Here is an 18,990-nt window from a genome sequence, read left to right as displayed (position 1 = left end):
TGGGAATTAACAAAAGTCAAAGTGGCTTGCCATAGAGATGTGCCGTGAGAACAGTTTCTAGGGCTGTCCTAGATTAAAAATGACCAATCGTGGCGATTTCTGTCCTGAACGGTGTCTTATATCTAGTCCAGTAATTTTATGAATAAAGGTTGAACAAATTGCAACAGAAGCAAACTCAACTGATTTTGTATCCTCAGTATGTCCTAAGGAAAAAAAGAGTCCAGAAGAATCCCATTAGGGGAAAGTTTCGAAAAAGACCCAAATATAGCCTGTTAATACGCCTATTCATTCTTTTTCTCACGTGAATAGGGTAAAGATTTTAACCTTTAGATATCACCATGAAAATTACTGAGTTGATTACTTGTATCAAGACAAACAAAAATTGTATTACAAGTTTTTTGAAATTGTTCGTTAACATGGACAAACGGTGCATAATCTAATTATGTGCTAATTTGCATAAATACCACAACAGATCTAAACATTGGGTCTAGCCAGGTGAAAATGTCTTGTTGAATCTTGTTGACATATAACAGTAAAATACTTAATGTTAAGGTCTGAATGGAGCCCATTTAGGCTACCCATGAGCATTAATACATAGAGGCAGGAAGAAGTACTTTAGAAACCAGCCTTTATTCATTTTTAAGAGATGGGGTTTGGGGCTGGGTCTGTGGGACTGTTTGTGGGGGACGAGTCTGAGGGAAGAACAGGAGACAATGGTAAGGAGAATGCAGAAGACAAAAGGTAAGTAAAATAAAAAGTGAATCCCCAGAAATGGTCCCACAGACTCAGCCCCAAACCCCATCTCTGCAATAATAATTAATAAAGGCTGGTTTAAAGTACTTCTTCCTACCTCTATGTATTAATGCTCGTCATGGGTAGCCTAAATGGGTTCCATTAAGACCTTAATATTAAGTATTTTACTGTTATATGTCAACACGATTCAACAAGACATTTTCACCTGGCTAGACCCAATGTTTAGATCTGTTGTGGTATTTATGCAAATTAGCACATACGTAATTAGATTATGAACCGTTAGTCCATGTTAACAAACAATTTCAAAAAACTTGTAATACAATTTTTGTTTGTCTTGATGTAAGTAATCAACTCAGTAATGTTCATGGTGATATCTAAAGGTTAAAATGTTTACCCTATTCACGTGAGAAAAAGAATGAATAGGCGTATTAATAGGCTATATTTGGGTCTTTTTCGAAACTTTCCCCTAATGGGATTCTTCGGGACTTTTTTTCCTTAGGACATACTGAGGATACAAAATCAGTTGAGTTTGCTTCTGTTGCAATTTGTTCAAGGTTGACCCCCATTTTGGCTTAAAATGACTGGACTATCATATAGTAAGAGAGGTTCAAAGACGGTCTCTTGCGTCCACAGATAGTCTGTGATCATTTTCTGACAAGTGTCAGAATGAAATTTAGCCTGATCGTCTCAGTGTGTTTGCTGCAACGACCAGTACGTCTACTGACTAGCCAATAAAAGTGGAACATGAAATGGCGTATTGATCAATGTGCAGGGTTCCCACACCTTGGTTAACTTAAAATTCAAGGACTTTCCAGGGCCAATACGCTCAAATTAAAGGACTTAATGTGGGAACACTTTTGTTGTGTCGAACAAAAAACGTTGAGGTACCATCGTAGTAGTTTCGTGCGCGCGTGAACGTCATGGTAACGTACAACCATAGCGTACAACACAAAGTACCTCACGCGGGAAACACTTAACGTAACGTGTAAACACGCGTAACTAACGTAAATCAAGCAAGCTAGTATACATAGGCCACGAAGTGTTGGCGAAATAACACATTAGCGGACCCGAGCGAATCATGAGGATTTTTTTTCTCCAAAAAAAAAAACGTCTTGCACAAAATAAATTCAAGCACTTTCAAGGACTGTATCTATGTATGTTTATTTTCAAAAACTTTCCAGGGCCTTGAATTTTTCTTCTTCTTCTTCAGATTCACAAACTTTCAAGGATTTCAAGGCCCCGTGGGAACCCTGAATGTGACATGGCGCTTAAACTTAATAGCCTACTACTTCCCTCAAACTCAATTTGCAAAATAGACTAGGCATCCCAAGTTGGCCTCTTTTTCCCAGCCATGACCTTCATTGGCACTTCCTTCTCTTTTACTCAGCGCACATAAAAACCACAATTGCCAAAGTGCGATTCATCTTACTCTGTTTGTTTACCACTAGCGCATAACTTCCCAGCAAGCAATTTTGCGTTTAAAAGACGTCTAATAGCCGTCCAAACACAGCCCTGACGTCTAGGCTAAAACAAGGCAAAATTCGGGCTGTCGGTGAAAATTTAAGAGACGTCTAACAATAGCACAGGCTACGCATAGAACATGTCAAAGAAATTAAACCAAACACCTTGATTAATCACTGTTTACTTTGCTTACATGATGGAATATCATACATCTTGCAAGTTATTTTGGTAAAAATGGTATGTAATCAAATTCAAGGTTATTTTGGCTAGAAATGGGTTACTCATAGTCGGATTATATCGGGTCTATAGCTAACCTAGACGGTGAAATGATGGCTATTGCTTGCTTGCTTCGTAGCCTATGATTCATTAGGTGTCATCGTCGTACAGTGTGATTTGTAATGATCTGGAACAGAAATGGAAAAGAAGACAAAACTTCCAACAACTTTCCAGGATTTTACTGAGATTGAAGTAGAGCGAGAAATATGTTTTAATTCACAGAAAATTACAACTGCAAAATCAAGTTTTCACTCTGCATTGATGAATCAGCTGAAATGTTAATATTGATCATAGTTGTGACGGTTTAAAAGGCCACCGGTTAAAAATAAATAAAAAAAATCAGGTTTTCACTGGTTTATACTGTTTTCACTGGTGTAAATATTAATTTGCTGCAACGTCACTGGTTTGTTTGTCGCTACCATACAAAAACAGTTCGTTTGAATCCATTCCTGCACTGAAGGTGTTGTTGGTCTTCATCTAGTCCTCTGTTTTGGCCTCCATTTCCTCCGCGTCGTCGTCGCCATCAACTTCTGCGTTCTCTCGCTCCAAGCGCTCCAGCTGCCGCTGCAGTTCGGTTTCATCTGTGTCCGTGACCACTTTGGGCTGACCAGAAACATTCATGCATGAGAATGCATTCAGAGCAATACATTTCTCAAACATTGCATGGTATTTCTGTATCACCATTAGAGATGTTTGATTCTTGAATGAATCTTTCTTTTAAGCCGGTTGAGCCGATTCACAGAATCAAACTGAATCTTCAGCAGTCAGAACCAGCTAAATTGGTTCTTTTTGATTTGTTAATCATTTGTTAATTGATAATGTGAGTAATTAATGACAGAATTTTCATTTTTGGGTGAACTAACCCTTTAAAAAGAACGATTCGTTCAAGAATCAAACATCACAAATGATTCTGATTCTGAGAGGTCTAAACTCAAGAACATTTGGGTTTGAAATAATGATCATCAACTTGGGTTTGTTCTTTAAAGATTAGTGTATATTATGTGCCATTTAGTACATTTATGATGCTCGTGTTAGCGGCCCCTGAGTTAATAACTAATGATCTTCGCAACGGAAGTGAATCAATCAAAACTAACTGGACAATAACTTTATCCTAGAGCTACTGTAAAGCCAAAATAATCTCTGATACTTTAATTTCCTATTATCACTGTAAAGCTGCTTTGAAACAATCTATATGTGACCCAGGATCACACGTCGCACAGGTATATTTGTGGCAATAGCCAACAATAATTGTATGGGTCAAAATTATTGATTTCTCTTTTATGCCAAAAATCATTAGGATATTAAGTAAAGATCATGTTCCATGAAGATATTTAATACATTTCCTACTGTAAATATATAAAACATTTATTTTTGTGAGTGAATGCAGCACAATCATGAACATAAATGAACAACTTTAAAGGAGATTTTCTCAATGTTTAGATTTTTTTGCACCCTCAGATTCCAGATTTTCAAATATTGTCCTATCCTAACAAACCACACATCAATGGAAAGCTTATTTATTCAGCTTTCAGATGATGTATAAATCTCAATTTTAAAAAAAATTGACCCATGTGACTGGTTTTGTGGTCCAGGGTCACATAAAAGCGCTATATAAATGAAGGTGACTTGACTTCTCACCTCCATCTGGACATTGAAGACTCCCCGTTTCTCCTCGATCCGCTCCTTTATGGCGATCATGGCCTGGTTGAGCACCGACAGTCCCTCAGTGCGCTCCAGAGTCGTGGTGGTCATGACGTACCGCGGCGGTGCTATCAGATTTATCTGAAAGAAAATACAATTACAGAATCTGCAGATCATGAAGCTGGTACTGAAGCCGAGTATAAAGGAGGAACACACACCTTGATAGGCATGGCCTCTGTAGAGCAGTTTAGTCCCGCCCTCAGAGCGTCTTTAACCGCATCGATGCCTTCATATCCGTAACACGCCACCTCAATGTCTGTAAAACCAAACATAATGCTAAACATACATGAATGACACATATGGGATATATTAGAATGTTTTTGTTTTTTCTTGTTTGATCCTTGTTGAATTAATGAGCTTTGCTTCATAGAGTGTCCATCAACAGATACAACAGGATATATAAATATATATTCCTCAAATGTCAAAGCAGAATTTTCAGCATTATTACGCCAGTCTTCAGTCACATGATCATTCAGAAATCATTCTAATATGATCAATTTAATGCATATTCATTTCTTTGAAAAAATTCGTACTGACCCAAAACTAGTGAATATATATATATATATATATATATATATATATATATATATATATATATAGCAATTTTAAGGTTAATGAAACTATATTATATGTATTTATTTAAGAGGAGTTAAAAGCGCTATATAAATGAAGGTGACTTGACTTTTATGAGCAGTATAACTTTTTTAGGTTATGAGAAAGAACGATATTCATCCGCACATTTCATTTAGTTTTTTAACCACTAGAGGGTTGCACAGTGTACCTTTAAATACATAATAGTTATAGAATGTGCCTGTTATGGTTGTGGAATAGTTAAAATTAATAAATATAAAATAAGAACAAATAAATAACAAGATTTTTTTTTCTTCTAACATTAAAAAGGTAAATTAAAATACTTTGTTACTTTGCATTCAAACTATCTGTATTGTGAGGAGTGCAATACATTTTTATAATAAAATACCAGCTCTTATTTTGACGGCCTGCGGAGTGAGCCGTCTGTTGATGTTGTCGATGAGCACGTTCCTCTCTTCCTCGGTCAAATCCAAACCATCCAGGATGGCGGGATCACTGGAAAAAAAAATACAAAAAAATTCATGTTCAGTTTAAAGTCCTGCTCTGTTTATGCTGCGTTCACGCCATGTCATAATTACCGTAATTGACCCTTCGCAGGGAGTTTGATTGACAGGCGATCTGACCAATCATAATCCGCCATCCGCCGAATCCTCCATTTTTGTCCGACAAAGCAGTCAGGAGAGTTAGTAGATTAACGTTGGAGGTTGTGAACTTTAAAAACGGTGTGTACTGATGTCTTTCTACGGCTAAAACAACATTCCTTCTGATGTTCATTCATGTTTATTTGATGCTATAAATGAACTAGAAGGAAGAGATGATCGGTTCACGACACAACAAAGAGCCACAAAACGGTATTTATTGTGTATATTTCGTTAAAAAAATGACCAAATTTGAAAGTTGAGACTTTGTTTCATATCAAACGTAACATGGTCTGTCCTGTCTGTCAGCGTCCTCTCTCCGCGATGTGTGTTTCACTGCGTGAGAACATGGTGTGTGTGAGAGTGGCGTAGCTTGTCGGACATAGCAACAGTAACTAAAGGGGGCGGGTCTTTGCGAACGGTCAATTATGAGACGACAACATGTGACGTTCTACTCAGAGCTGTTCACTTCTTCGGAATTATGCGTTTCTATGGCAACACTATCAATAGCAATATGAATCAGGTGGTACAACAGTCACATGGTACGGTAAGTCACATGGTAATTCGGAGCGCTTGTTTTAAAAGTTGTAATTACGAGTTTTACTAGCTTTTTAACAAGTGGTAATCACGACACGGCATGAACGCACTTCATCACTCGAACACTTACGACACGGCTTGTTTGAAGACGTCATAGGCGCCATATCCAGGTTTCTTGTATTTCTCGTCAAACACCCACGCGGTGCGCTGGAATAAACTCTCCAGCTGCTCGTCTTTAGTATACTCCAACACTTCAGCCACATGCCGTAAAATACTGTACACCTGCACAACAACAACAAAACATCCTCAAACCACAAAAAAAAAAAAAATAATAATAATTTTACTTTAATTTAAAAAACAAACACTCACGGTTTTAGATTTGGTGAATTTATCTTCACACTTGATGGCTTCTTCCGGAGACACTCTTCTCTTGGACAAATCTATGTATCCTGTAGAAGAAAAACAATCTCAAATGGGCCAAATGCATTTAAACACACTATATTAGATGTGCTGAAATACAGTAATGCGATGTGTCGCGATAATGAACATGCATGGTATTGTTATCATGGTCAAAACACAGTGAATAATTCCTTGTTACGAATTATTTAGATTTTTTGAATACTTTTCCATCAACCGGTTAAAATTTACAACACAGCAAAATCCTCACTGTTAAAAGTACTACTCAGTGTTTATTATTTCATCCACACTACAGTGTTAACGCAACTCTGAATCAGTGTTGGAGTTATTGAGATAACCAAGCGATTAATCGAGTGACGATTGAGCATTAGTGATGAACGCCTGCTGTTAACAAGCAGAATCAATAGGCGTGTTTCCATTAAAGATTTGCGCAAAACTTTTGCAATTTTTTTCTAAATATCGATAAAAAAACGATTGCGAAATGATGCCGTTTCCATTAACCGATGTTATGCGACTAAAACGTAATTTTTTCCTCTCGCGATAAGTCATTCCAAAAATCATGGCAACGGACGTTGGTAAGTTAATATATATCACAGCCACTGCACTAGACATTATTATTATTAATGGAAGGAGATGTATGTGTGTTTTCCAATCATTAATGGTAAGGAACGACCCTTATTATACTTGTGAGCGGCACATATGAGGAGTTTCTGGGTGTTTCTCCCTCATTTCTGCTTCGAGGTCTTGATTGTGGCATTTATTTGAGGTTTAGAATCCATTATTCCTGTAATTATTTTGTCTTTTATGAATTTAATAAGAACTCTGTCTCGTATTCTGTCCAAACACACCGCGTCATCTAAGTCAGGTGACCTGTAAATGCACAAAAACTGTTTCCATTGCAGTTTTGCGAAATATTTCTTTTTCAAATTGCCTGAAAAACACCTCATGCGAGCGTAAAAACTTTTTTGCGATAAATGGGAGTTTTTGTGAAATTGACGTGTTTCCACTGGGCGTATTTTCAATTCGCAATTTCAATTTGCGCAATTTGAAGGGTAATGGAAACGCGGCTAGTGAAGCAAAGAAAAAACGACAAGAACAGTGGCGAACCATTGAAATTTCGAAATGGTTATGATGTAAAAAAGCCTCGTTTCCTGAAATCACATGACTTTGGCCACTCCAAACCACTGATTCGAAAAAACGAAAGATTTGTAAACGTTTCGGAGCTTCAGTGTTTCGAAAGCGCCTCTCGCTAGGCTGTGCTACTTTCTGTTTCTGAACACTAAACAGCTATTCAGATTTTCTGTGTTTATCACAGCAACAAATACTTAATGAATTAATCGGCTTATTTATTTTACCCTTCTCTTTGTCCACTCTGATGACCACCACGCATTCGTTGCGTCCGATGCGGATGAGTTTGTTGATGGAGCGGATGCGCCGGCGCGACAGCTCGCTCAGCAGGATCATGCCCTCGATGTTGTTATACTCCAGCAGACTGACATACGCGCCCATCTCTGCGATGGAGCGCACGTTCACCATCACCACATCCTCCACCTCCGGGAAACGGTGCTGGTAAAACCTACAGCTGAGGCCCGGCATCTCTACACAAGAAAAACAAGCAGAGCTGAGATCATATCGAAACACTAGCGCTTCTTTAATAACTGCATTCATTTTTAATAGAGCTGATGTCTGATTTGTTTACATGGTTTAGTTCCTTTATTGTCCACAAGTGGAAATTTGTCTTTGGCTTCAATATACACCACAAACAAGAACACCAACCCAACATAATTTGCTATAATATACATTAAAAAAAAAAATTCAAACATATTATAGTCTGTAGGTTTTCAGTCTTTAGTTGACACGGAAACCCAAATGTGATCATCCTCCTCCCAAAATTTAAAAGGCAGCTATATATTTTCATCTATAAAGACCCAGTTTATACTGTAAACAATAAATTAATATTATAAATGTGTCAAATATGATATAGAACGGGTTTTTTTCATAATGAAGTTACATTTGACAATTAATTATTTATTTACTATTTATATTGGTTTATTATTGTATTTATAGTTAAAATAGAATACAATAATCTAACTATTCAGGCATCTGTTAATGTATTTATTCATCTAGTCTTTCCGTAAATCTATCCACTCAACTGTCAGTTTATACATCATCTCTGTATAGCTGAGCGAATGAGCGCGTGCAGCACATGCTCAATGACAGCAGCAATTAAACACTCATATCATCCCAAACATGAGCTCAACATGAGCCGAACCATCACGGATGTGGAGGTAACTCAATCCCACCTGACAGGTGTCACAGACTGCTCACTTTAAACCCTCAAATATCTAGAAACTTTAGTATTTCGGCGACTGTTAGTTGGCCATTGATCCTACGATCCGAGAAAGAATGAAACGAGCAGCAACCAGTGAAGAACAGGGATGTTGCATCAATATGGCGTTACTTCAAAATAAAAGTCACTTACGTTATATTAGTGTTGAATGGTTATTATGGTGCAACTTCGAAAAATCAACAAGGTGCATCGTGGAAGGAAAAAAACGAGACTTTGTTTTAACAACACCAGCAACACTTGTGAAGTTGAGAGGTTAAAATGCTGTTTATTTCACCAACGCGTTGGCACACAGGCGTTCATCAGGGCTAACAAAATATTGTCTAGAAAATACTTATATTATGAATATTTTTAAAGAGGGTTTTATATAGCAACCGATCACTTAAAAATACTGATTGATTGTTCCTATTGTTCTGATGTTCATTGTTTAAAAAGTATAAAATCATTTCAATATAAATAAAACATTGAGTAAAATAAGGAGACAACATATTTTTAGGTTTATATATTATATTGTATTTAAAAAAATAAACAAAAAAACAACAAATTGCATTACAGTCGACCGTTATTTTGTAATGGGAATCCCACTAGCCGCTTCCATAGACTAAAAAAATAGGCCGCTACAGACACGCACGGAAGTGACGCAACCAATCGCAGCGTTCAGGAGGAATCACATGACCTCCAGTCAGCTGATCCTCAAATCCTACGTCCTGTAGCTCGGGTCATAGCGATGGTATTATAATAATTTAATCGTCATATTAAATAAACGGACACTATATTTGAACGATTTCATCGGCAAAGCGTCTCAGTAGTTTGATATAGTGTTTAAATTAAAGAAGAAAGATGTCGGGTAAAGAACGGATCGACGTATTTCCCTCTAGAATGTGAGTATGAGGCTCGTGACATCAAAACAGATTCAGTATTTTCAACCGTGCATGAAAAGAACTGAGTGACAGCATCTGATAAATACATATTTTATGAGTTAATGGTTTTATATATAATGTCAAAGCACGAACTAAGATAATATTGAATGCCCTGGAGTCGTGCGTCATCTAGGATTTATGATTTATGAATTTATCAAGGATGAAGAGTCAAAGAAAGCGTGCATATTACGCAAAATGTATATTTTATTACTAAAGTAGCAATAATAATATATTGATTGTACATTTATCAGTGTACGATATATCATAAAGCAGATACCTTTTGTCTGCAGAATATCATAGAACTATTTATGATGGATTACAATATTTTAGACGTATTTTTTTTGGATTCATATAAATAATGTGAAATAAATTGTGTAGTAATTTCGAGTGGACTAAGAAGAGGAAGTGATATTATTCACAGTCATGTGAGCCCATCACTGCTTGACAGTCTACTGACCATAACTAAGAGATACTGGGGGAAAAAAAACTTAAAATACATAGTAAATATAATAGTTGTAATATTCAATAGCAGGATATATTCAATTAATCATATAAAACATAAAATGCTAAAATATGCATTTTTATAAAGTAAAATAAAACTGTTTGCTCAAATTGTCAAAAATGTTCCCTAATAATCATAGCCTCTGTGTATATATATGATTATGTTTTATGTATTTTATTTTCATCGCATCAGGGCTCAGACCATTATGAAAGCCCGACTGAAAGGAGCTCAAACTGGCCGTAGTTTGCTGAAGAAGAAAGCTGATGCTCTGTCCATGCGATTTCGCCAAATTCTTAGAAAAATAATTGAGGTATAACATCATCATACATATGCCTTTATTTTAGATATCTGTACTTGTTTTGTTTGTTGTCTTGTGTGTTATTTGAGGTTTTTGAAACTATGTTTTAACCTCCCAGACGAAGACTCTGATGGGAGAGGTGATGAGAGAAGCTGCCTTCTCATTGGCTGAGGCCAAGTTTGCTGCTGGTGACTTCAGGTAGTTAAAGCAACGCTTTCATAATGTCTTCAGAGTTTAACACCTGAGTCTCACCGAATGTGTTTGAATCCTGTCAGTACTACAGTCATTCAGAACGTGAACAAGGCCCAGGTGAAGGTCAGAGCAAAACGGGACAATGTTGCAGGTTTGTTATCTATCTATCTATCTATCTATCTATCTATTCGTCAGTCTATTCGTCAGTCTATCTGTTGTCGGAGGAAAAGTTTTCCCCTTACTCATCCACACAATTTTTATCAAATCTTCCAGCTAAATACAGTGTAAATCACAGAAGCCACTGTTAGGGTTAACAGTTTAGGACCTAAGGACCAGATGTTTGAAAGAAGACCCGGAGTCAGAATTATAATAAATTAAATAATTATTTTTACTGAAGATAGTTTGCCGTTTCATCAGCAGAAGTCAGCTTCAAGACTCACACCGAGTTCGTAGGCCATAACCCCGCTTACAGTTACAAAGATCACAGCAGTTATACCCTACTCCACACACACACACTCACACACGCACGCACGCACACACACACACACACACACACACACACACACACACACACACACACACACACACACACACACACACATATACATATGCATGCATGCATGCATACATACATACATACACATTCTTGTACATCTATCTTTATGAGGACATTCATTGACACAATGCAATCTCTAGCCCCTTACCCTAACCTTACCCATCACAACTAAGTGCCTAACCCGAACCCTCACCCTAAACCGACCCTTAACCTCATTATAACCTTATCGCTAAAACCAAGTCTTGACCCTCAAACAGGCCTTTAAAGGCTCTCAGAAAATGAGGACCGGCCAAAATGTCCTCACTTTACTCTCTCTGTCCTCACTCCAATGCTCTAAAACTCAAACTGGTCCTTACAAAGATAACTGTACAAGTACACACACACACACACACACACAGAGCGACAGAGCAGTTATACCCTTCACCAAAGGTCTAAGCTACGCCCTTGCTTCAGGTTGCAGTTTCTGATTGGCTAAGAAATAGATAAGCATAGTCATTTTCCACACATATACAGATAGACTGAAGCATATCTCCATGGATTATGCAGCTGACACTCGGACCCTGAAGTCAGGCACATCGTGACCTTCCAGGTCTCAGATTTGGGTTGCTGGGCGCCAACATGTCCCGAACATCAACTCAGTCAATCTCCAATAATGCCAGTGGTTCCTTAACCTGTAACCAAAAAGACTAACACACACACACTTGGCTTCAATGGCCCCTATATGTTTTAACACGTTGAAGATCTTTCTCAAACACAAAACAAGTCCATATTTAATTTCTGGAAGCTGGGCTGAATGATCAAGCACTGTTACTGCATTCAGATATCAAATACAGACATTAAAGAATACATGAAAAGAACATTTCAGTGATCACACTGGTAACTTCTATAACAAAGTAAAATCTCCAGAGAAGTCATTCAACTGGTTAGATATTTAGAAAGAAAAATATTGATTAATACCTTGATTATAATCACTCATTGCATATACACCTCCTTCACCACTCCATATATTCTGCAAATATATCTGAAATGTCTAATAAAAATGTACTACACAATCTGTCTGTCTCTCATTATATCTATCTAATCTCATTCAAATATAAAGTATTGTCAGATGCCTTCTTGACATCCTCTTTTCCGTGTTTGTTCTCAGGAGTCACTCTTCCGGTGTTCGAGCATTACCACGAGGGAGGAGACAGTAAGAATCCCTTCATGTTTTAATAGAAAATACCTGTGGGAAAAGTCATTCAGACAGTGTGATCTTCTTGTCTGTAGGTTATGAGCTCACTGGTCTGGCCAGAGGTGGAGAACAGCTGTCTCGTCTGAAGAGAAACTACGCCAAAGCGGTGGAGCTCCTCGTAGAGCTGGCCTCACTGCAGGTCCAGTCACTACTGAAGATCTCTATCCATATTAGAGAAATCTCAGTTTTTTGATTCAGAATATTTTTAATCAGTGTCTTTTGTGATTCATTCACACACAGACCTCTTTTGTGACGCTGGACGAGGCCATCAAGATCACAAATCGCCGTGTGAACGCCATTGAGCACGGTGAGATCCTCTGAACGACAATAAACATTCAGGCTTGTTTTAAAAAGGACCTATTGTGCCCTTTTACAGAGTCTTGATTTTGTTTTTAGGTTCTACTAGAACAGGTTTTCATGCTTGAACGTTCAAAAACATAGCCTGGAAATCCAGAGCTAAATCTTAAAGATTAATGGTCTGGCGTCGACTAATGAAAATCGTCCAGCTCGAGGGGCGGCACCAAGCATGCATTTGAAAATCTCACCGCACGCAATTGGATAACACTACGACCAATCACAACAAGTTATCGCTTAGCTACCAGCGGAGCTAACTGGTAGATTAGACTCTTGCCGTATCCGGTCGGCAAAACAGCAAAAACGTCCTTCTTGCAAAGGAAGGATTCGAGCGCCGTCTTCTGTTCCTCTTTTAGATAAAAAGCCAAGTCTAACTCGTTCATTGTAGCGGCCAAAGCTGTTTCAAACAACTGGTGTTCATCCATAGCCATCCTGCAATGTTTACTAATGACTTCGACGTCGCAGCGCTGTCGTCATCTTTAGCTCCGCCTATATCAGATAACCCGATGTGATTGGTGCAGATACTAGGGCATATTTAATGAGCATCATTACTCGACACCAGAGTAACTCGCTGAGCAAATTCAACTTGTGCTCTCGCGATAACTCTGGATTACCAGGGTATCAAAAACACATTATTTTCCCATGTTTCACATTGTTGCAGCTCCTCTTTTCCCAGTCTGTCAGTAACGCTCTGTTTCCCGAAAGCATCGTTAGCCAACTATGGTCGCAAGTTGGCATCACAAGCACAATCGAAGCGCTTGACCAATCACAACACACTGATCCAGCCGACCAATCAGAACACAGTGTGCTTTTCAGAAGGAGGGGCTTCATAGAGACAGGAACTAAACAGGGGTGTGTTTCCCGAAAGCATCGTTAGCCAACTATGGTCGCAAGTTTCGTCGTTATCAGCATAGTTCAACGAGTCAGTGTTTCCTGAAACTATAGTTCCAACGAACATTCGTAAACAGCATCGCAGAGTGTGTGTTTGGAACGACAGCGTCGAGCTGTGGTTAGAAGCAGAGTATCTTGTTTGCCCTAAGCAGAATTGTATTGTGGTGCCCCCTCCCTCCTCCAAATGTTGTCCAAATCAAGTGATCAGTCGATTATTTTAACAATTAAGATAATATGTGACCCTGGACCACAAAACCAGTCACATGGGTAATTTTTTTTTAAATTGAGATGTATACATAATCTGAAAGCTGAATAAATAAGATTTCCATTGATGTATGGTTTTGTTATGATAGGACAATATTTGGTCGAGATACAACTATTGAAAATCTGGAATCTGAGGGTGCAGAAAAATCGAAACATTGAGAAAATCTCCTTTAAAGTTGTTCATTTATGTTCACGATTGTGCTGCATTCACTCACAAAAATAAATGTTTTATATATTTACAGTAGGAAATTTACAAAATATCTTCATGGAACATGATCTTTGCGTAATATCCTAATGATTTTCGCCATAAAAGAAAAAGTGATAATTTTGACCCATACAATGTATTGTTGGCTATTGCCACAAATATACCCGTGCGACATGTGACTGGTTTTGACTCAACCAGGCCCCGCCCCTTTATTCTGTCCGGAAACAATGACACTGAAAAGAAAAGAACTCCCGCTGGAGGGACTTTGTGCTCAAACTGCAACATTACACACTAAAGAAAGATGAACATGGAAAAAAGCATAATAGGTCCTCTTTAAAAAACAACTAGATCATGTGATGCTTGTGTGTTTTTCCTCTCAGTGATTATTCCCAGGATCGAGCGCACACTCACGTACATCGTTACGGAGCTGGATGAGCGGGAGCGAGAGGAATTCTACAGGTGAGACTGCAGAGCAATACAGCGAGGTTATGTGACCACAATATGCACACATATAACCCGTAATAATAATGGATAATATTCTGATTGTTCCAAACCAATCTGACCTCTGACCTGTAATGCTGCCTGAATCATAATCATACACTGTTTGTTCATTGGCCAGAAGAGAACTGAGCGACTGAGTCGGGTTTTTCTCCATTCTGCCCTGATGGAGTTTTGGTTTCTTCCCACTGTCGCCTTTTCCACGTTTGTTGCCATTGGCTTGGCTTGCTTAGTTGGGGACATTAAATTTAACATTTAATTTAATATTCAACAGTAATATTGATCTACACTGACACTATTATACAAGAACTGAACTGAGCTGGACGATGACATCACGGTTTACTCCAGAGCGGCTAAATATATATATAAATAACTAAAATAATAACTTTTTTAAAACAAAAATGAAACATCACTGAACTGACTTAAGCTGGTGACGCTATTTTCTTCTGGAAATAAACTTTGTTGCATTATTTTCCTGTTATCTCTGTAAAGCTGCTTTGAAACAATCTGTGTTGTAAAAAGCGCTATATTATATATTATTTATGTCTTATGAAATCTTCTAAACATTTGCGAATCACCACTGATTCAGAGTGTGCATAAAACAGCCGAAGTCACATGATTTCACTAAACAAGGCTTCGTTACATCATAACTGTTTTGAAACGGATCTAAATTTCAATGGTTTGCCGCTAGGACCCGATGATCTCTGTGAAGTGTGAACCCATGAACCAGTGGTTTTATCTGATCTCGGATCAGTTTTATAAATTTGTAGAATTTTTAATGGCACATTTCTACAATAAAAAGCCAGGGTTGAAGTTTATAGTGTCTTTATTGGCCGGATTAACCAAGCTCTCCATAAAACAAATAAACCAAGCCTACAAATTAATAAAATATCCCGTATTATACAGACTCTTAATATTTCATGTATTTGATGATTTTTTTAATTTGGCAAAACATTTGCGATTGGTTTGTATCAGGTGTTTTTATGCGGTTTTGACCAGTGTGTGGCGTTTCGAAACAGTGAATCATTTTGCAAAGCAGTTGATTCAGTTTCAAAAAGATTCATTTCTCCCATCACTAGAAACTGAATATTTACTAAATATATATATAAAAATCTTTTCTGACATAGTCAGCTTTTCTTTTAATATGTCATAAAATGAGAAATAAATATTTAAGGTATTTCCAGTGACATTATTGCGGTGTCTTTCTCAGGTTCTGAACGCATGTGAGGAAGTTTAATTCAGAATACACATAATAATGTACAAGTCAATGAAAATGTGAATCAAATTGCAAAATTTAGGGTTCACAAAAACAGAACTTTCAGAATCTCAAATCAGATTAGATTCATTCTGATGGACAAAAATGAGTGCGTGTAAACATATACATGTGTCAAACAGTAGTATGCTACATTATCGGGTTTATATTTATTTATACAGTCAGACCAAAAATTATTCAAAAATTATTTTTTACTAGTGTGTGCAGGACACTATAGTTCATTTATATATGTGAGGAGAGCAAAATAAAGTAAACTGTGACATATTATACCCAAAAATTCTACCAGTAACATTCATAAAAATTTGGGACCAAAAATGATTCAGACACTTTGAGCTGATCATGTTCTGCTGAAGTGTTTTTTCTGTAATTGCTAATGCTCTTTTTACACACAGACTGAACACAATGAAGCATTGCTTGGTAATTGGTTGAGCTAAACTGGTATTATCTAATAGTGTAGTTAAATTTAACAGCTGACAGATATTCAACATAATTCATGTGTGAGAGTCTAACAGAAGGACGGACAAAACCAGTCAAATATAATATCAACTGATTTGATAACTCATATTTTATTACCATTTTCTGACCTATAGCGAATAAACTGTGATAATGTGAGAAATGTTGAAGGTGTTTGAATAAATTTTGGTTTTTACATTTGTGACCCTGGACCACAAAACCAGTCACAAGGGTCAATTTTATGAAATTGAGATTTATGCATCATCTGACAGCTGAATAAATAAGCTTTCCATTGATGTGTGGTTTGTTAGGATATAACAATATTTGTCCAAGATACAACTATTGACAATCTGGAATCTGAGGGTGCAAAAAAATCGAAACATTGAGAAAATCTCCTTTAAAGTTGTTCATTTATATTCATGATTGTGCTGCATTCACTCACAAAAATGTTTTATATATTTACGGTAGGAAATTTACAAAATATCTTCATGGAACATGATCTTTACTTAATATCCTAATGATTTTTGGCATAAAAGAAAAATCTATAATTTTGACCCATAAAATGTATTGTTGGCTATTGCCACAGATATACCCGTGCGACTCGAGACTGGTTTTGTGATCCAGGGTCACATATATGTGTGTGTGTGTGTGTGTGTGTGTGTGTGTATATAGAATGCCTTTAGCAGCCCAAATCAAATATTGAGTCATAAAGCAGATACTGAGAATAACCAGCAACCCTTTAATCTCAGGCTGAAGAAGATCCAGGAGAAGAAGAAGCAGCTCCGCGAGAGGACGGAGAAGGAGATCGCCCAGCGTCTGGCTGCGTTAGGGCCGATCTCAGAGCCGTCGAACATGCTGTCCGAAGAGGCCGACGAGGACATGCTGTTCGAATGAGCCCACACAACACATCATATTTATTCTGTGTGCCTGTAAGGCCGAGCTTTACATGTCTCGTGAAAAGAGGAAGCTCTTGTTTTGTGTATATGTTGATGCTGTGTCACTTTTTTTTGTTTGTTTAGGGTGAGTAGAATATCAAAAATGAGCAGGTCTGAATCCAGAAACTGTTTCACTGGCTTTTATGTCTGACCAGAAACCTGTAAAATACGAGTTTAAAGTGTATAAATGAATTCAAGTGATCATTCCATGGAGTTGTGCACATTCTCTGACACTCGTTCTGGTTCCACTATTATTGCATGCGTGTGTGAAACCAGTGCGAGATACTTTATTAGCCAGTGTGAATATCCTGTGATGTCGACACTATCCCTGACTAACATCAGCCCAGAGTCCTCTTCATGCCCAGTCTCTTCCGTGCAAGTGTGTACTTGAAGCTCCTGTGAATTAAATTTCAATAAATATTGTAAATGGTCATTTGCTGTTGATTATTTTGCATGATGTTGCAAAAAATATTTAAAGTTGATAAATCAATTTAGAGAAAATTAAGGCCCCTAAAAAGTCTTAAATGCCATTTTCCAAGGTGTTAAATTTTGTATCATCTTTTCATTATGTATATTTGACCAAAGAATTGTATTTGTCAATTAATTCTCTTGTGCTGCGTTCCCAAACTAAGACTGTTTAGTTGCGCTATCTTACAATCAATATAGTAAATGTAAGGTGTCACCAATGTAAAACTTGTAGCGATGATCTTAAAAATTTATGGAAAGAGTCTTAAAAAGGTCTTAAATTTAACTCCATGATTCCTGAATATACCGTCACTGTCGAGGTGTTGAGATTTCATAGCCTTTATATTTCACATTATTAGGCCACTTTTATTAGTTGGACTCGCTTTTGTCTTCAGAACTGCCTTAATTCTTCATGTCAGAGATTCAACAAAGTGCTGGAAACATTCCTCAGAGATTTTGCTCCATATTGTCATGATCGCATCACACATTTGCTGCAGATTTGTCGGATATGAACATCCATGATGTGAACATCTCAAAGCTGATCTACTGGACTGAGATCTGGAGCCGCTTGAGTTTAGAGAACACACCTTTAAACTGAGTTGCAAATGCATGTTTAAAAAAAATAAAATCCCAAACTTTTTTTTGCTACAAGGGTGAAACTTGATTCATTGTTGTAGTCAACAATACCATTAAACTACATACATTGTTCTATTTTACTTAAAAAACAATTGTAACAGTTTTGGCTTGGGTTCTGTCAAATTATACATTCAACAACGTTAATATGTCACTTGGAAACAGACTTAAAGGGACATTCACCCCAAAATCCAAATTCTGTCATCATTTACTCTCCCTGATGTTGTTCCAAACCTGTATGAGTTTCTTTCTTCTGCTGAACACAATCAATTATTATGAAGAATGTCTGTAACCAAACAGTTGATAGACCCCATTGACACTTTTTCCTACTATGAAGTCAACGGGGTCCATTAACTGGCTACTAAAATTCTTCAAAATATCTTCCTTTATGTTCAGCAGAAGAAAGAAACTCATACAGGTTTGGAACGACTTGAATGTGAGTAAATGATGACAGAATTTTCATTTAACGCTCTATGAAACTGCTCACAAATATGGACTAAGAAATACTTTCATAAGCATCTACGTTTAAAAAATAATTTCTAAAATTTGTATGCTTTTTATTAAAGTTAAGGAAATGTTACAGGTCAATACTACAA

At 37.3% G+C, this 18,990-nt stretch overlaps 2 protein-coding genes across 2 annotated transcripts; one reads left to right on the top strand and one right to left on the bottom strand.

Annotated features, from left to right (window-relative positions):
• Positions 1-2,654: 2,654 nt before the first annotated feature.
• Positions 2,655-8,815, bottom strand: eif2s1b (eukaryotic translation initiation factor 2, subunit 1 alpha b). The gene is made up of 8 exons (XM_084090342.1): positions 8,678-8,815; positions 7,730-7,972; positions 6,327-6,406; positions 6,088-6,239; positions 5,171-5,277; positions 4,350-4,447; positions 4,129-4,272; positions 2,655-3,093 (listed from the first exon to the last, which is right to left on the bottom strand). The coding sequence occupies exons 2-8, from the start codon at positions 7,968-7,970 to the stop codon at positions 2,968-2,970; spliced, it is 948 nt and encodes a 315-aa protein (XP_083946468.1). The 5' UTR covers positions 7,971-7,972; positions 8,678-8,815; the 3' UTR covers positions 2,655-2,967.
• Positions 8,816-9,380: 565 nt separating this feature from the next.
• atp6v1d (ATPase H+ transporting V1 subunit D) lies at positions 9,381-17,729 on the top strand. Its single transcript, XM_084090207.1, has 9 exons — positions 9,381-9,602; positions 10,336-10,453; positions 10,560-10,639; positions 10,717-10,784; positions 12,337-12,381; positions 12,459-12,562; positions 12,664-12,730; positions 14,518-14,596; positions 17,111-17,729. Exons 1-9 carry the CDS (start codon positions 9,562-9,564, stop codon positions 17,253-17,255), a joined length of 747 nt encoding a protein of 248 aa, XP_083946333.1. The 5' UTR covers positions 9,381-9,561; the 3' UTR covers positions 17,256-17,729.
• Positions 17,730-18,990: the final 1,261 nt, after the last annotated feature.

The sequence above is a fragment of the Abramis brama genome, assembly GCF_963993115.1.
Source record: "Abramis brama genome assembly, chromosome: 18".
In the NCBI taxonomy this organism is placed as follows: domain Eukaryota; kingdom Metazoa; phylum Chordata; class Actinopteri; order Cypriniformes; family Leuciscidae; genus Abramis; species Abramis brama.
Note: the sequence above shows the minus strand (reverse complement) of the source record. Positions and strands in the feature narration are given on the sequence as shown.